This window comes from Atta cephalotes (genome assembly GCF_000143395.1).
Source record: "Atta cephalotes unplaced genomic scaffold scaffold00056, whole genome shotgun sequence".
In the NCBI taxonomy this organism is placed as follows: domain Eukaryota; kingdom Metazoa; phylum Arthropoda; class Insecta; order Hymenoptera; family Formicidae; genus Atta; species Atta cephalotes.
In genome coordinates, this window is record NW_012130120.1 from 846,698 (window position 1) to 864,210 (window position 17,513).

The 17,513-nt window shown below is 36.8% G+C and overlaps 1 protein-coding gene across 1 annotated transcript in view; it reads right to left on the reverse strand.

Moving 5' to 3' along the window:
• LOC105623383 overlaps positions 1-17,513 on the reverse strand; it is a 105,092-nt gene that overhangs the window by 6,123 nt on the left and 81,456 nt on the right. The window contains exons 87-122 of the mRNA XM_012204777.1: positions 17,170-17,484; positions 16,445-16,771; positions 16,031-16,351; positions 15,348-15,677; positions 14,898-15,200; positions 14,497-14,802; positions 14,083-14,409; positions 13,305-13,643; positions 12,739-13,041; positions 12,265-12,600; positions 11,609-11,914; positions 11,153-11,461; positions 10,757-11,074; positions 10,213-10,536; positions 9,792-10,103; positions 9,319-9,651; positions 8,935-9,231; positions 8,545-8,853; positions 8,143-8,460; positions 7,702-8,013; positions 7,331-7,621; positions 6,895-7,218; positions 6,490-6,807; positions 6,105-6,404; positions 5,589-5,912; positions 4,792-5,118; positions 3,871-4,191; positions 3,511-3,780; positions 2,973-3,161; positions 2,535-2,888; positions 2,020-2,232; positions 1,694-1,834; positions 1,367-1,561; positions 766-1,134; positions 428-643; positions 153-344 (exon numbers count right to left, since the gene is read on the reverse strand). Coding sequence (XP_012060167.1) covers positions 153-344; positions 428-643; positions 766-1,134; positions 1,367-1,561; positions 1,694-1,834; positions 2,020-2,232; positions 2,535-2,888; positions 2,973-3,161; positions 3,511-3,780; positions 3,871-4,191; positions 4,792-5,118; positions 5,589-5,912; positions 6,105-6,404; positions 6,490-6,807; positions 6,895-7,218; positions 7,331-7,621; positions 7,702-8,013; positions 8,143-8,460; positions 8,545-8,853; positions 8,935-9,231; positions 9,319-9,651; positions 9,792-10,103; positions 10,213-10,536; positions 10,757-11,074; positions 11,153-11,461; positions 11,609-11,914; positions 12,265-12,600; positions 12,739-13,041; positions 13,305-13,643; positions 14,083-14,409; positions 14,497-14,802; positions 14,898-15,200; positions 15,348-15,677; positions 16,031-16,351; positions 16,445-16,771; positions 17,170-17,484 — 10,689 coding nt within the window. The remainder of the gene's footprint in view (positions 1-152; positions 345-427; positions 644-765; positions 1,135-1,366; positions 1,562-1,693; positions 1,835-2,019; positions 2,233-2,534; positions 2,889-2,972; positions 3,162-3,510; positions 3,781-3,870; positions 4,192-4,791; positions 5,119-5,588; positions 5,913-6,104; positions 6,405-6,489; positions 6,808-6,894; positions 7,219-7,330; positions 7,622-7,701; positions 8,014-8,142; positions 8,461-8,544; positions 8,854-8,934; positions 9,232-9,318; positions 9,652-9,791; positions 10,104-10,212; positions 10,537-10,756; positions 11,075-11,152; positions 11,462-11,608; positions 11,915-12,264; positions 12,601-12,738; positions 13,042-13,304; positions 13,644-14,082; positions 14,410-14,496; positions 14,803-14,897; positions 15,201-15,347; positions 15,678-16,030; positions 16,352-16,444; positions 16,772-17,169; positions 17,485-17,513) is intronic.

Genomic DNA, 17,513 nt, shown 5'->3' on the forward strand with positions numbered 1-17,513 from the left:
CGGTACGGTACGTAGAGANANAGAGANANANATATAATTATTATANANATATATATATATATATATATATATATATATATATATATATATATATATATATATTCTAAAAAATAAAAGATAACAATAAAGTTAAAATTTTTGCATTTATATACCTCTTATGCATTCTATGTAGGCGTTGCCGGTAAAATCCTGAGAACAGAAACAGATACCCGTGTGAGACGTGGATTTACATTGCGCATTAAAACCGCACTGAGTTGTCAAACAAGCATCGACGCATTTTCCATTCAAACACGTCTCGTAGTTGGCGCAATCTTGATCTAAATGACATTGTACATCGCCCAACACTGCAATGCATCCATAGACAATTAAACAAGTTATGGAATAATAATACAAAATATTATACATTTCGTATAAGATTGATATGTACCAATCTGTTTGCACTGGCCATTAACATCAGTGATCGTGTTCGATGGACACAAACAGATCATCGTACGAAGTGGTTCCGTGTTCAAGACTTTACATTCCTGTTCACTGGTGCACATACCAGCGGATATACATGGATCTTGACATTTAGTATTAATACAAGCGAGATTCAATGTGCATTCATTATCCTGCGTGCATTCCGGCTCAATAGAAGGTTCACCTAGGAATCACAAATATATCAGAACCCCTTAAAACTATCTCTGTTATAGACCAATTTTAAATAAATTTTTTTCCGATAAAGTTAACAACAAAGTAACAATAAAATTTTAAAACTCAACATACCAATGCATGTTACATAGGGATTTCCGGTAGTACCTAGAGGACATGTGCACTTCGGCTGATGATCGCGCGCGACACAAATTGCGGTTTCGCCACACGCATCGTCATCGCAAACCGGTCTGCAAACTCTATTCAGTCTGTCACAGGCTTCATGATCAGCGCAATCTTCATTGTAATGGCAGATCGCAGAAATACATGCCACACGTGGGTCACCTTGAGTACCTTGCGGACAGATACATTGGGCTCTATGAGATACCGCTCTGCATTCTGCACTCCGACCGCACACAACATCGCCAATGAAACATGGAGAGATGCAATTATCGTTGCGGCAGGTTTTATCATAAGGACAGTCATTGTCTGTTTTACATTCCGCTGAAAGAAAAGAGACAAATATGTGCAATAGAGACAAATAAGTGCTACGTATCCAAATAAAAATTTTTTAAATTAATTTTCAACATGTTTGAGATCTTGTCATTAAGATGCACTAGACTTATTGTTGTTCTTTTAAAAAATCAAAGAAAATGATTATTTCAATTATTTTAAAGTTTATAAATACATTTTATGCTGGCAATGTGACAATTTTTAGAATTTATAAGAAACTTACGTCTGAAACATTGAGCTTGTGGATCACCGGCTAAACCATGTTGGCAGTGACAAGAAGGATGATGATTAATCGTGATGCATTCCGCATTTAGACCACAACGATTGCTGGAGCATGGATCTTGGCACAATTGATTTATACACGCTTTGTCAGATGGACACTCAGTGTTTATTCTGCATTCCGCAAGAACTATATTTTCTGTAAATGTAAAAGGCAGAGATATAAAAAACGTATGATCGCTTATATTAAGAAATGAAAAAAAGTATACAGTACTTTCATAGCAATTTATGAATGGATCACCGACGTATCCATGGGGACACTGACACGTACGGCGATGATTTTCAATATGACATTCCGCATTTGGTGAGCATGGATTAACGGTGCATGGATTGATGCATCGACGGTTTAGACAGGCCATATCCGGTGTACATTGTGAATCACTCTCGCATACCGCAGCAATTTGTTTGTCCACTGCAAATACACAAAATATTCGTAATTCAATTATCAATGTTTTACCGTATACAGTTAATTGAATTAATTTTATTTGAAAATTTCGATTATTTTTAAAAAAATAATTCATTTTATTTTATTTAGATATCTTTTTCTATATTAATGTATATTAATGTATATGTATATTTGTTTGGATAAAAGTCTACCTGGCACGCAAGCAACGGTGGCATCGCCAGCAAAATTTGGCAGACATTCGCAAATCATTGTTCTCATCGGTAAAGTATCTACAACGCTACATTTAGCACTAACAATGCATGGTTTCGTTTCTGTACATGGATCTTTGCAAATGCCATTGAAACATGCCAATTTGCTAGGACAGTCGGCATCGACTTGACATTCGGTCTCTGGTTCTAACAGATCTAAAATAACAATAAATATTACATAAGTATATTATCAAATCATAACTAATTGTTACTTTGCAAATTTTTTACGGCATCTAAATTATCACTTGTTAAATATATTTTCTCAACTTTACTAACAATAATTTAATGATATAATAATGATATAATAATTTAATAATATAAGGCTTTATATACAATCATATTTCTCATTCTATTAAATACATAATTGCATATATGTGATGACGATTATCTTTATTTAATATACTTCTCATATACTTTACAAATATATTTATAAACCTAATATTAAAATAGATTCTTACCCATGAGACACGAAGTGTAAGGATTACCCACGTAACCAGGTGGACATTTACATATTGGCCGATGATTAACAACATTGCACAATGCTGGTGGTGGACAGTTGCAAGGATTGACACATCTTAAGTTGCGGCAGACCAAAGATGGAGCGCAATCATTGTCGCTAGTGCACTCAGGTCTTTCGCATATTTCGTAAGGATTACCCGTATATCCATCAGGACAATAGCATCGAGTTTTATGATATCCATCAGCAGTACACATTGCATTAATGCCGCACTGTGTAACCAGGCAAGTATCAACACATTCGTTGTTAATGCAAGATTGAATTAATGAGCATTCGCTATCGCTACGACAACCGACTGTAAAAAAATATTAATAAAGTTGATATGTGTTATATAACTAAAAGATATAAAGTTAAATACATGTATATTTGTTCAACGCACGTTGATGGCAATATTGTTGAGGATATCCAGTATAACCATCATTGCAGATACATATAGCTCTGTGCATTTGCACATGGCAGCGACTATTAAGACCACAAGAATCAAGAGTACACGGATCAACGCATTTTTGATTGAAGCAGGTTTTGTCATTTGAGCACTCGGAATTTTGTGTGCATTCTGGAATTGGTTCTGCAAAGATATAATTAAAATTTAAATTTTATTATCATGCACACAACAATAAAAAACATATTTCTTCATAAATTTAACTCTAAAATTAATTATTTTCGATATACATTAATGCTTTATCTATGCTATATAGAATATCTATGCTATATAGAATAATTTTTTTATATATTTATTAATATCAGTATTTCGTTAGATCATTATCTATATATAATTTGAATATTTACTAAATAATGTAATATATGCATATTTAAGAAAATAGAATTAATTTTTTAAATTAATAATAATTTAACAAATCTATTTTCAAAAATATATCTAACATTGTATTGATACATTCTTCAGATGTAAATATTACCTTCAAGGGCTGGAATTGTGCACTGCACTCGCGCATTACCCATGAATCCAATTGGACAGGAACAGATTGGTTTGTGATTAACGGTTTGACAGATAGAATTGATGCCACACGCACCAATGCAGGGATCTTTGCATTTCTGCGAAAAGCAGGCTTTATCACGCGGACAGTCTGAATTGATAACGCATTCAGGATAAATACAAACAGCGACATCATTTCTCACTCTGCACTCGCCGTTGTAATTACAAGGCGATGGACTGCAAGGATTAGTTTCTAAAACAAAAATGTGTATTTTATAATAACAGCGAAACAATCTGAGAATTAATATATTTCATACAAAATTCAAAATTTTTCAATATTTACCGATCTTTGTATAACATTCCTCAAAAGGATTGCCGATCAACGGAGATGGACAACTGCAAAGTGGACTATGATTGATCGTCTTGCACACTGCCTTGCTACCGCACACATTCTGAGAACAGGGATCTTTGCATTTACTCTGTATGCAAGCTTTATCACCCGGACAATCCGAGCTGAGGACGCACTCCGGATGACAACCAGTTATACTCGTTGGAACGCCTTGCAGTCCAGGCAAACATTTGCAAATTGCTGTATTACCAATTTTCTCGCACATAGTATTTGGACCACACGGTGATGGATAACACGGATCCATTTCCTTAGTATCTAAACAAAAATAATAATAGGAATTAATAACGTTTATCATAAAAAAAAGAAAGGAAGATACAGCGTTTAATCTTTTGTTTAAGAGCTCTTTATTCAATTAAAAAGATAAATGATTAAATTATACATAACACTGCTGTTCGACAAAATTTGATCTCTTTTTTTGCAACACGCAAAAAATATATAATCATTTTCGATGTATTTTTGTTTGCAGAATACGAATCTGTTAGCCAAATTTGATTATCATGTCACAATTTTGAGAAAAAGGATGTTAAAGAGAAAAATGATTATTTTAAAGATTTTTGACATAGCAGCAAATTTTTTTCTAATTTCATTAATCACGCGAAAATCAACGTTAAATTTTAAAATGCATTTTATTTTATTTCGTTATGATGAGTGTTGCAACAAATCAAAATTTTTTTAATCATTGTTTTATCTCTTTCATGTTATTTTTCTCAAAATTTTCTCAAAATGATGTGATAACCAAATTTGACTAACGAATTCAATAGGCAAAGTACATCGGAAATAATTATTCACACTTTTATTGAAAAATGATGTTGGACAGTGTAATTAGAAAGAGAGAAGATATAAGCAAACTCTTACCTTCCACAGGAACTTGACAGAGCGTGAAAGCATCTCCGATTGTTGGCAGTGGGCAAGAACAAATAGGGACGTGATTGGATACGGTACAGGTTGCACCAACGCCGCAAGTACCAGGACAAGGATCTTGACATTTCGTTTTTATACATGCTTGCGATTTTGAACAATCAGTATTTACGAGGCACTCGGGTTGACAGCCTTGATACGGATTCCCTCTATAGTTCGGTACGCACTCGCAAATGGCTATGTCAAATCTCTCGTGGCAGTACGCATTTATTCCACACGGTGATGGACTGCACGGTTTAGATGATACCGGTGGTGTTGGAATGGCTAAAATAACAGAAAACACATAATTAATTTCATAGTCATAGTTTTACGATTTAAAAATTATACATGCAGTATATATTAATGTATAAATTAATGTTTTTAAAGATATAGTATTATTTGCATATGAGAACAAAAGTAAATACATATATGTCTGTTGCATGCAATGTACATGTTTTTTATACATATAAAAGTGTAACATATATATAATACATATATTCAAAGATATTTTGTCACGTATCGATATATGATAGTCGAATGTAGCATTTAAAAAATAATGCAAGATCAATATGTGACAAAAAAAATTGACACGTGCAGTTCTTTTAAATACATCAATTATGTACACTAAGGATATTTACAAGATCTAGAGTTCAAGAAATCAAGTTTTAGAGATTAAAATGTTGATTGACAAGATGCCGAAGTAATATGTCCATCAGGTCAGTTATTACGGGTAAAGGTAGCGGGGATTTTCTTACATATTATCTCAGAGCAAACTGTGAATGGGTCTCCAGTGTATGATTCGGGACAAGTGCATCGGGCTTGGTGCAAAGTAACTTGGCACAGTGCATTGAATCCGCATAATCCAACACACGGATCGGTACACTTCTGCTTAATGCATGCTTGATTGGTGGGACATTCGCTGTTTACATGGCATTCGGGTCTACAATTGGGTGGAGATCCTATAAAGGTGGGCGAACAGGAGCAGGAGGGTATATTATCGGCGGATACCGCGCACTGCGAGTTCAATCCACATGGTGAGGGGTAACATGGATCCCTGGTGGGTTCTACGTCCGGTGTTGCTGGTGATAAAAAAAAGAAATTCATTATTTGTTTCAAAGTTAAAGAAAAGACATCTCAAATACAACAATGCAAACACAATCGAAGAGTCAAGAAGACATCCAAAAAACACATTTATCCTTCTCATTTTCAAATTTTAGACGCCTATACAATGTCTCTTAGATGTTTGCATTATTTGCAGGGTAGTTACTTACTTATGGGGAAACAGTTGATAAACGGGTCACCGGAATGCTGAACGGGGCATCTGCAAATTGGATTATGATTTCGCACAACACATAGCGCGTTCTGGCCACAAGCGTTTTCACAAGGGTTGCGACATCTCATGTTCACGCAAGCCTTGCTCTGCTCGCAATCGGTGCTAACGAGACATTCGGGTCTACAGCTTGGCGGGATACCGAAGTAACCAGATAGGCAAGAACATGAGGCTTGATCTCCGAATTCACGACAAATGCTGTTAGGTCCGCAAGGGGAGGGCTCGCAGGGTTTGACGCGTGCTATCGAGATGTAAGGTAGTAAAATTAATTGACTTTTTTCAATGACAGAATTCCTCAGAGAATAAACAAAAATAGGAAGACTCACATTGCACACGTTTACAGAGAGTGAATGGATCGCCTTCATAATCCTTGACACAGCTACAAGTAGATACATGATTGATAACCGCGCATTCCGCATTCTGGCCGCAAATTCCGACGCAGGGATCCACGCACTTATTATTCGCGCAAGCTCTATTGAATGGACAATCAGAATTCTGCACGCACTCCGGCCGACATTCTCGATATGGATCACCATGATATTCAGGTATACAATTGCAAATTCCATTACGGCAATCGGCATTCAATCCGCATGGCGACGGATTACATGGGTCTGATGTTACTGTAGGAATTTCTGTCGGAATCGAAAGACGCAAGTGTAAAGAATGATTATTTTATATTATTAGTTTATTAAAAAAAAAAGAATTTATAAGTGGGCAACAAAAGTTCTTACGCATGGGCGCCAGGTAACAGTTGCTGAAGGGGTCGCCTGTGTATCCATTGAGACATGTGCAAGTCGGGGTATGCTTGATTACAGTGCACAAGGCATTAAAACCACAGGATCCAGGACAGGGATCTCTGCATTTTTCTCTAATGCAAGCTTTATTACTGGTGCAATCAGAATTAATTGAACATTCGGTACGGCAGTAAGGTGGCGATCCAATGTAATTAGGCATACACGTGCAAAATGGATAGCCTCCCTTGTCCTGACACGTGGAGAATGGCCCACAAGGCGATGGGACGCAAGGGTTTACTTGTAATGTTGGTACAGGCATCACTGGAATAAAATTTTATATAATAATCTCCGCGCATATACAGGACTATCTTTCAGTTCGCGATGTGTTCTCACAGTAAACTTTTAAACCGGGACTTACAGGGCATGTCGAAACATTTGACGAAGGGATCTCCAATTTGACTGGGTCCGCAACTGCAGAATGGACTGTGGGACAGGGCATCACACTTAGCGTTAATACCACATACACCTGGGCATGGATCGACGCATTTCTGATTGACACATGCGCGATTTATAGGGCATTCTGTGCTAACAATACATTCAGGTCTGCAATCTGGGGGAATTCCTTGATAAGTGGGCAGGCACGAACAACTGGCTTTTCCGTTTACATTGAGACATCGACTATTCGGACCGCACGGTGACAATTGACAAGGATCGCCTATAGGAGCTATGCAAGATCGATCAAAAAAATAAAACGTGTTTCTGTAAATGACTGATAATAACGGATAGATGTTTGAATCCACTTACGAGTTTCCTGCATGAGTTCGCAGTATCTGAATGGGTCTCCGGTATATCTCAATTGGCAGCTGCACATCGGTATATGGTTGACGATTTCGCAAATTGCATTGACACCGCATGTTCCTGGGCAAGGGTCCTGACACCTGTTTCTTATGCAAGCTCGATTGGATGTACAATCAGAATTGATTACACACTCGGGTCTACAACCTTCGTACGGATTTCCGTAGAAATCGGGCAAACAAGTACAGGAAGCCGAGCCAGAAATTTCACGGCACATAGCATTTGCGCCACACGGTGACGGCTGGCACGGATTTAATGGAACTAGCGGTGTATCGACTAAAATAGAGGGCCATATATTGTTAATTATCAAAATAATATGTCAAATGTAATTTATAATAAAAATCACATAATGCGTATTTTTTGTGATAGTTACTTTTCTTCAAAACTTACTTGGTCGAGGATTGCACTGGATAAATGGATCACCGGTAAAGTCACCGGCGCAAATACATATCGGGGTGTGACTGACAGTTCTACATTCAGCATTTCTACCACACGATCCCGGACAAGGATCACGACATTTCTGGTTAATGCAAGCTTGTTGACTAGGACATTCACTGTTACTAACACACTCCGGTCTACATCTAGGCGGAGTGCCGATAAATTGGGGCAAGCAAGAGCATGATGGAGCATCATTGAGGACTCGACATATTGCATTCGGACCGCAAGGTGAAGGTTGACAGGGATCTATGGGTGGTTGTGGTTCTTCCGCTGCAATTTAAAGTGTTATAAATGCCTTGACGTAATATTAATTATATATGACAATATAAGTCTCTAGTTTCATGAAATTCTTACGTTGACGAATACATTGAACAAATGGATCTCCTGTGTACAAAGGCGGGCAACTGCATATAGGATTGTGATTCACGACAGTACATTGTGCGGTTAATCCACATGCACCGAGGCATGGATCAATGCATTTTTGATTGCTGCAGGCTCTGTTGCGAGCACAGTCGGCACTTATAAGACATTCTGGTCTACAGGACGGTGGAGTGCCTCTAAAGCCAGCAATGCACGCGCAAATGGCTTGATTATTTGACACACGACAATGGCTGTTTGGACCACATGGGGACGGATTGCACGGTTGTTTCATGATAGTTGAATCTATTTAATAATAATTATTTCACTCTTACAGAAAATATTTTCGAAATGAATATTTTCATCGCGCTTGAGAATCGTACAAACCTTGAAGCGGTGTACAGGATACGAATGCGCTACCAGTCATATTTCTTGGGCAACTACACATGGGCAAATGATTAACAACAATACAATCCGCGTTAACGCCGCATGTCCCAATGCATGGATCGCGACATTTGTGGAACATGCATGCTTTATCACGAGGACAATCAGTATTAATCACACATTCTGGCCGACAACCGACATAAGGATCTCCTAAGTATTCGGGTATGCATGTGCAAACTCCGTTGTTACATTGTGCGTTCTGACCGCACGGTGATGGATTGCATCGGTCTGGGGGAAGTACTGAAATGTGCACAGATTAAATTGCAGTGATTTAGAGTAGTAATATGCTTGCTAGAATAATAACATGATGGAAACTCAAGTTCTTACGAGGTATCTGAGGTAAAACGTTGCAACTGATGAAGGGATCGCCAGTATAGCCTTCAGGACATATGCATGATGGTGTATGATTAATAACAGAACAACGCGCTAAGAGGCCACATGATCCTGGACAAGGATCTCTACATTTTTCTCTGATACAAGCTCTATTAGCGGGACAATCCGAATTTATTGAACATTCGGGTCGGCAATTAGGTGGAACACCCATGTAATTTTGCATGCAACTGCACGCTGGTGCATCACCAATGGCTCTGCATAAGGCATTGGGGCCACAAGGTGAGGGTAAGCATGGGTCCTTTAGATATTGGTCTTCTGGATTCGAAACTATGGAAAAGTATAAGTAATATTAACATTCTTAGTGCATATAAAAATAGATAGCATTAATCAAAAGTTAATAAGATCAACTTAATTTTAATAAATTTTAAAATTTTATAAAAAAAGCTATCGTGTTCTACAGAACATACTTGCCACCGCGAAGCAATAGATGAAAGGATCGCCTGTATAGCCATTTGCGCAGACACAAATAGGACTATGATGTACGACTTTGCATTGAGCATCGCGACCACAAGTGCCGATGCATGGATCTACACATTTTTGATTAACACACGCTCGATTCGAACCACATTCTGAATTTACTAAACATTCCGGTCTACAATTTGGCGGAGTTCCAATAAACTGAAGCAAACAGGAACAGACAGCTTGACCATTATTATTGGTACATTGACTGTTGGGGCCACAAGGAGAAGGCTTGCATGGTTCATGCTTCTCATCGGAAACTATAATAATATAATATTTACAGTATCACTTTTATATATCATTTTCTTATATATATATATATATATGCCTTTGTATATTAATTTCTTACATTTGTTTAATGTTACTTACTGCTCAGAGTCTGATAAATACAGTTTATATATGGATTGCCAGTATAACCAGGGATACAAGTGCAAATGGGAATATTGTTGATAACTTGACAATTGGTATTGGTACCACACGAACCAGGACATGGATTCTGACATTTTGATCCAATGCAAGCTAAATGTGCGGGGCAATCTGACGAAATGGTACATTCGGGACGACATCCTTCATAGGGATTCCCAATATATTCAAGCAAACATGTACAAGAACCGACGCCGTTTTGTTCTCTACATACGGCATTTGTTCCACAAGGGGATGGTTGACAAGGTTGTCTTGGTGCTGGTAGTTCGCCTAAAAAAATATAATTTTATCCTATCCATAACATCAACTTCGAATTAATATCTTCTTAATATTATAGAACTCTATTGATTAAGTTTCATAGTTGTAGTATTACTATAATAATCAAAGTGTAATATTAAAAAGAATTATTATAACAATAAATACAATGCTAATCACTCAATAAGGCGTTTATAAAAAAAAATACTTAGAAATCAAGTCTATTTGAACTTACTGGGCATGATCATGCATTGAACAAATGGATCGCCTGTGTAACCGACGTGACACGTGCAAGTAGGCACATGATTAATGACGTAGCAATTAGCCAGAGAGTGACAAGATCCAGGACATGGGTCTCTACATTTTCGATTAATACATGCCATTTGACTCGGACATTCACTGTTACTAATGCACTCCGGTCTACAGTTTGGTGGTGTCCCAATGAACTCTATCGTGCAAGAACACGATGGCGTATCATTGATGATTTGGCACTGAGAATTAGGACCGCAAGGCGATGGTTGGCACGGGTTTATCGGTTTTGGAATATCTTCCGCTTTAAGATAAAAATATATAAATTGTTATGTGCTTGATAAATGTGCGTCTAGTATTTTTAGTAATCATAGAAACCTACGTCTTGGTACACAACGTATGAACGGATCGCCAGTAAATACAGGAGGACAGGTGCAAACTGGATTATGATTCAACACTTGGCAACGAGCGGATATACCACACGCACCAAGGCAAGGATTGCCGCATTTCATGTTGATGCAAGCTTCGTTCAGTGCACAATCAGTATTAACTATGCACTCGGGTCGGCAGGCTGGCGGATTTCCTATGAATCCAGTTATACATGTACATACTGCTTGATTATTAAAATTCTGACATCTACTATTTGGACCGCAAGGCGATGGGTTACATGGATTCTCAATAATGGTTTGATCTGCAAAAGCAATTATTATCGAAATCGTTTTCGTTTCAAGACATCTTAGAGTAAATTAAATTTTTTCGCAACAATAATTCCTGTGACAGGAATCTTTAGTTAATAATTGTCTCTAGTATGAAAATAACACACGATTGTCAATCTTACCTTGAATGACCGGATAACACGCAGCAAACGCATTGCCGGACATTCCATCTGGGCAGGCACACATTGGGGTGTGATTTATCACTGTGCACTTTGCGTTTTGCCCGCACACTCCAATGCACGGATCAAAACACTTGTTACGAACGCAAGCTTTGTCTAATGGACAATCCGGATTTTGTACACATTCGGGTCGACATGCGGTATAAGGATCACCATGGAACTCGGGCATACAGGTGCAAACGCCGTCGCGACATACAGTGTTAGCTCCGCATGGGGACGGATTACAAGGATCTTGTGGTATAGAAGCAGCTGCAATTATCCATTTTATCCATTTTAAATTAACGTTTCTGCTTTTAAAGGTCTAACAATACAAAACATATCTTTCTAGTTTCGTTTTGAAATTTCCTAATATACTGTCATTTTGTAATAATTACCTTCACAGAGTAAAAACATTATATAACTCATTATAATAAATTTATAATCGACGTTAGTTTTTTTTTCACAATGCTTAAATTATAAATTAAATATTTAAAATTTGTTGAGAAAATTTTATTAAAAAGTTAATTCAGAAAACTTGCATTCAACTTGATTCTTAATTTCTCTTTTATCAATTATGAATAATATACATGTTGTATGAAATAATGAGAACAAATGCTTACGAGCAGGTTCTGGAAAGCAATTAGTAAATGCATCCCCGGTGTAACCTTTCGGGCAGAGACAGATGGCCATGTGATTAACCACGAGGCATTGGGCACCGATACCACACGAGCCAAGGCATGGGTCTCTGCATTTTTGTCTCAAGCAGGCTTGATTATTGTTGCATTCAGAATCAACGGTACATTCTGGTCGACAATTCGGAGGGCTACCAATGTAATTTTCCATACACGTGCACGTTGGCACGCCCGCGTAGCCGCTATCGCGACAAGTGGCAAAGGGACCACAGGGGGATGGAACGCATGGATTTTCTGGCGTTTGAGGAGTATCTTTGTCTATAACTATAAACAAATAATTTTTTAATATCATACAAAATGTTTACGTTACTTAAAAAACATTTTCTTAATTCAAATCAAATTTTATACAACAACACATTATATGCAACGATACTTTAAATAAGTATCTTTCAGCGTACTTACGCGTTTGGAAACATGTTATAAAGGGATCACCGGTAAAACCTTGATTACAACTGCAAATCGGACTGTGATTAATCACTTCACATCTTGCATTGATGCCACAAATTCCAGGACATGGATCAACGCATTTACGATTTTTGCAAGCGCGATTTACGGGGCAATCGGAACTGACAGTACACTCCGCACGACAGTTCGGTGGGGTTCCGATAAATGTGGGTAAGCAGGAGCATACCGCTTGACCATTTAATTCACGACACTGACTATTAAGTCCACAAGGAGAAGGACTGCATGGATTAAGTTCTAATGCTAAAAAAAGAAGATTATACATTAAATTTTACAAAATTAGAGAATTCTACATGGTCGAAATAAGTCACATTCGCATAAAAAATGTAAAAAAGTTGTAAAAAATTATTAATTTGTGACTGACTGTGAATGAATTGTTATAAAATTCTACAGATGTTACTACATTATAATTAATTTTAAGTAACTTAAAAGTTTTAAAAATATTCCGATAAATCGAACATTAATTATTAGATTAGATTAAACTGCATCTCGTAAGAACTTGAAGCACTTACACGTGTCTTGTACAATTCTGTTACAAGAGACGAACGGATTGCCACTGTATCCAGGTTGACATGTGCACAACGGCGCGTGATTCACTACTTGGCAAATCGCATTATATCCGCAAAAACCTGGACAAGGATTCTGACACTTCGATCCGACGCATGCTCGATCTGCGGTACAATCGGAGTTTATCGTACACTCGGGTCGACAACCTTCGTACGGATTGCCTGTATAATCTGATAGACACATGCAAGAACCAACACCATTCAATTCGCGGCACACCGCATTAAAACCGCACGGTGACGGGATACAGGGTGTTGGTTTTACAGCATTTATAACGTCGCCTACGAAACATATCAAATTCATTTGTTTTTAAGGCACTGTTAATAGCTCTAATAAATTATCAATGAGTATCCCAGAGAATCACCGAATGTATTTTCGATTGCAGATACTAAAATAATTCAATAAAATAATTGTCATAATAGGGAAGCATTGAGTTTGAATCATAAATATTAAAACTATAATAAATTACAATAATAAATAAATTATATATGTATATTATAATAATGGGAATAAAATAATATATACACGTATAAATAATAACAAAACATAATAATACTCTTATATTTTATTTTTTACTTAAATTAAACTTGATTCTTAATTCAATCTTGATAAAAATTTAATTTAATCGCCATTTAATTTAGTTAAAATTAAAAATTTACCATAATATCGACAATCAGAAATACATTCTGTGATTCTAAGTACTTTAGAATACATAATTACTGCACTTACTTTGCTTGGGATTACATAGTACAAACGGATCTCCTTCAAATCCGATAAGACAAACACACATAGGTGTGTGACTTATTACTCGGCAATCAGAATTAATACCGCAGGAGCCCGGACATGGATCGCGACACTTCTGATTGATGCATGCTAGCTGTGTAGAACATTCACTATTGCTAACGCATTCGGGTCTACAATTTGGTGGATCGCCAATAAACTCTGGCAAGCAAGAGCAGGAGTATGCGTTGTTTACAACTTCGCATTTACTATTAAGTCCACACGGAGATGGAACGCAGGGATTAATGGGCGTTGGAGATTCTATCGCTGTTAGGAAAAATAAAAAATACAATGTTTTCTTAACGATAAATACTTCCAATACTACTGATCAACTGTTGCTTTTAAATTACTCACGTCTTGGAATACACTGAGTGAAGGGATCTCCGGTTAACTCAGAGGAACAAGAACAAATCGGATTGTGGTTAACTACAGTACATTGGGCTCTGATGCCGCACGTTCCAGGGCAGGGATCTATACATTTTTGATTATTGCAAGCCCTGTTAGCGAGGCAGTCGGAACTAATAATACATTCCGCTCGGCAATTAGGTGGTGCATCCAAGTATCCAGGGAGACACGAACAGACAGCTTGTTCCTTTATCTTTCGACACTGACTATTCGGACCACAAGGTGATGGATTACATGGATCTTTTGGTATTGTGTCTGTTTAAATGTTAGAAAAAAGAATATAATTATAGCAAAGAATAATTACAATATTAATAATTTATGATACAATATGAAAGTAATCAAATGAGTACCAGCTATTGGGGAACACTGTACAAACGCGTTGCCAGACATCCTCTGTGCACAAGTGCAAACTGGTATATGATTTATAACAGAACACAAGGCATTGACACCGCAAATTCCAAGACCACACGGATCTTGACATTTGTTCTTAATGCAAGCCCGGTGTCTTGGACAGTCTGAATTTAGAATACATTCTGGATGGCATCCAAAGTTTGGATTTCCTTGATATTCGGGAAGGCAACTGCATATACCATTAAAGCATTGCGTATTCGCGCCGCAATTTAAGCACGGATCTGTCGGTTTGAGTGTTGTATCTAAAGAATGAATTTTAACACTTAGTTTGCGATAAAGCTTATTGTGAGTTTGAGATATTTTTCCATACTCTAAATATCATGAAGAAATATTCTCAGACTTGTCTATTACTATGAATGATATTACAAATTTTCTTCTGATTGTCTTACCTTCTTCGGGAATTGGTCTACACATTACAAATGGATCCCCAGTGAATCCATTGGAACAAGAACATGTGGGTGTGTGACGAATGACGTTACAAATTGCTCCTACTCCACAAACTCCATCGCAAGGATTTCGACACTTCCTCTGTATACACGCTTGATTAGTTGGGCATTCTGGATTAACTGAACATTCGGGTCTGCAATTGGGTGGTGTTCCTACATATGTTGACAAACAAGCACAAGATGCTTGACCGCTAATGTCACGGCATTCTGAATAAGGTCCGCAAGGTGAATGTGTGCAAGGGTTCACAAGTGGACGAGATTCTTCATCTTTAGCTATGGGCATATAAATATATCTGTTTTATATAGTTTTATATATATATATATATATATATATATATATATTCTTTTCCTTGAATATCTTTGATAACGTGTGTTTTAATTTTTCTAATCATCAAAACAATAGAAAAATAAAAGAGATTTTCATCTAATATAAAAAAAAGTTATTTAAAAAATTTATTTTATTAAAAAAAATACGCAAAGCAAAAAGAATTTTTTCTCAAAAGAATATATTCAGAAAATAAAATTTAAGAAAATATTTCTTCGATCTCTTAATGATTGACTCATTAATGATTGACTCATTGATCATTTTATAATTTCGAATTTACGAGATTTTCTATGATTCTTACATGGCATTTCAAAACAGGCAACGAATGGATCACCGGTAAATCTAGATGGACACGAGCAAATGGGATTATGATTAATCGTTTCACATCTTGCGTTGGAACCGCACAATGTACGACAAGGGTCGTTACATTTATATGAGATACATGCTAAATTGAAAGCGCATTCAGCACTAACAGTACACTCAGCGCGACAATTTGGTGGGCTAGCTACCCATTGGAAATCAGGTAAACAAGTACAGACGCTCGTATTATCCACAACGCGACACAAGCTGTTAGGTCCACATGGTGATGGTTCACAAGGATTACTGACAGCATTTTCTCCTTCTAAAAATTGCATTGTTTCATAAATTAATCACATTTCGTGATGAACCGAATTGCAATTAATGATAAATGAATTCAGATACAATGTAATCATACCTATTTCTATCGGAGTACAATATGAAAAGGCATCGCCGGTATATCTAGGATAACAATTGCATACTGGCAAATGGTTAACAACCTGGCATAACGCATTGCGCCCGCACGATCCCGGGCATGGATCTCTACATTTCATATTTACACAAGCTGAGTTGGCAGGGCAATCCGAATTTAAGACACATTCCGGCCTGCATCCTTCATACGGGTTGCCGGTATAATTCGGCAAGCACGTACACGAACCGGCACCGTTAAATTCCTTGCATACAGCATTAGAACCACAAGGGGAGGGATTGCAAGGATCAATTGGTGCAGGCGGTAATGGTGTGGCTAAAAAGTAGTATTAGTAAGCATAGAATTTATAAAAATTCATATAATTTATAAAAAAACATTAATATTTATAAATCTTTCTAAATTAATTTTTATAAATTTATATATTTTTTTATAATTATATATTTTTAAAATTTATATAATATATATAAAATTTATATAATATAAATTTAGGTAATTTGTATAATTAACAAGAGAATAAAAAAAAAGAATGTTTCTGTATAAAACAGATATCAAAATCATATTAATTTTTGATATTTTATAATTACGGTAATATTTCATTTTAATAAAATTTATTTGTGATAATATGTAATGCTAATTCTGCAAGATTTTCTGTATTTCAAACATATAGCAAATTATCAGCAAAATCATATCAGTTTTTCCCAAATGATACTTACGTTCTCTTAAGGTGCATTGAGTAAATGGATCACCGGTATAATCATTTATACAAGAACACATCGGGGTGTGACTGACAACGTGACAATTAGCATTCGCACCGCAGGAACCAATGCATGGATCCCGACATTTTTTATTAATACAAGCTAAATGATTAGAACATTCGCTGTTACTAACGCACTCTGCTCTGCAATTTGGCGGACTGCCAATGAAATCAGGCAAACACGTGCATACAGATTCATCTCCGCGTGGTTGGCATTGCGAATTGGGACCGCACGGGTTTGGCTTACATGGTGTGAGGGATACAGGTATTTGAGCTAAAAGAACAAAGTTCGATGCATAAAAA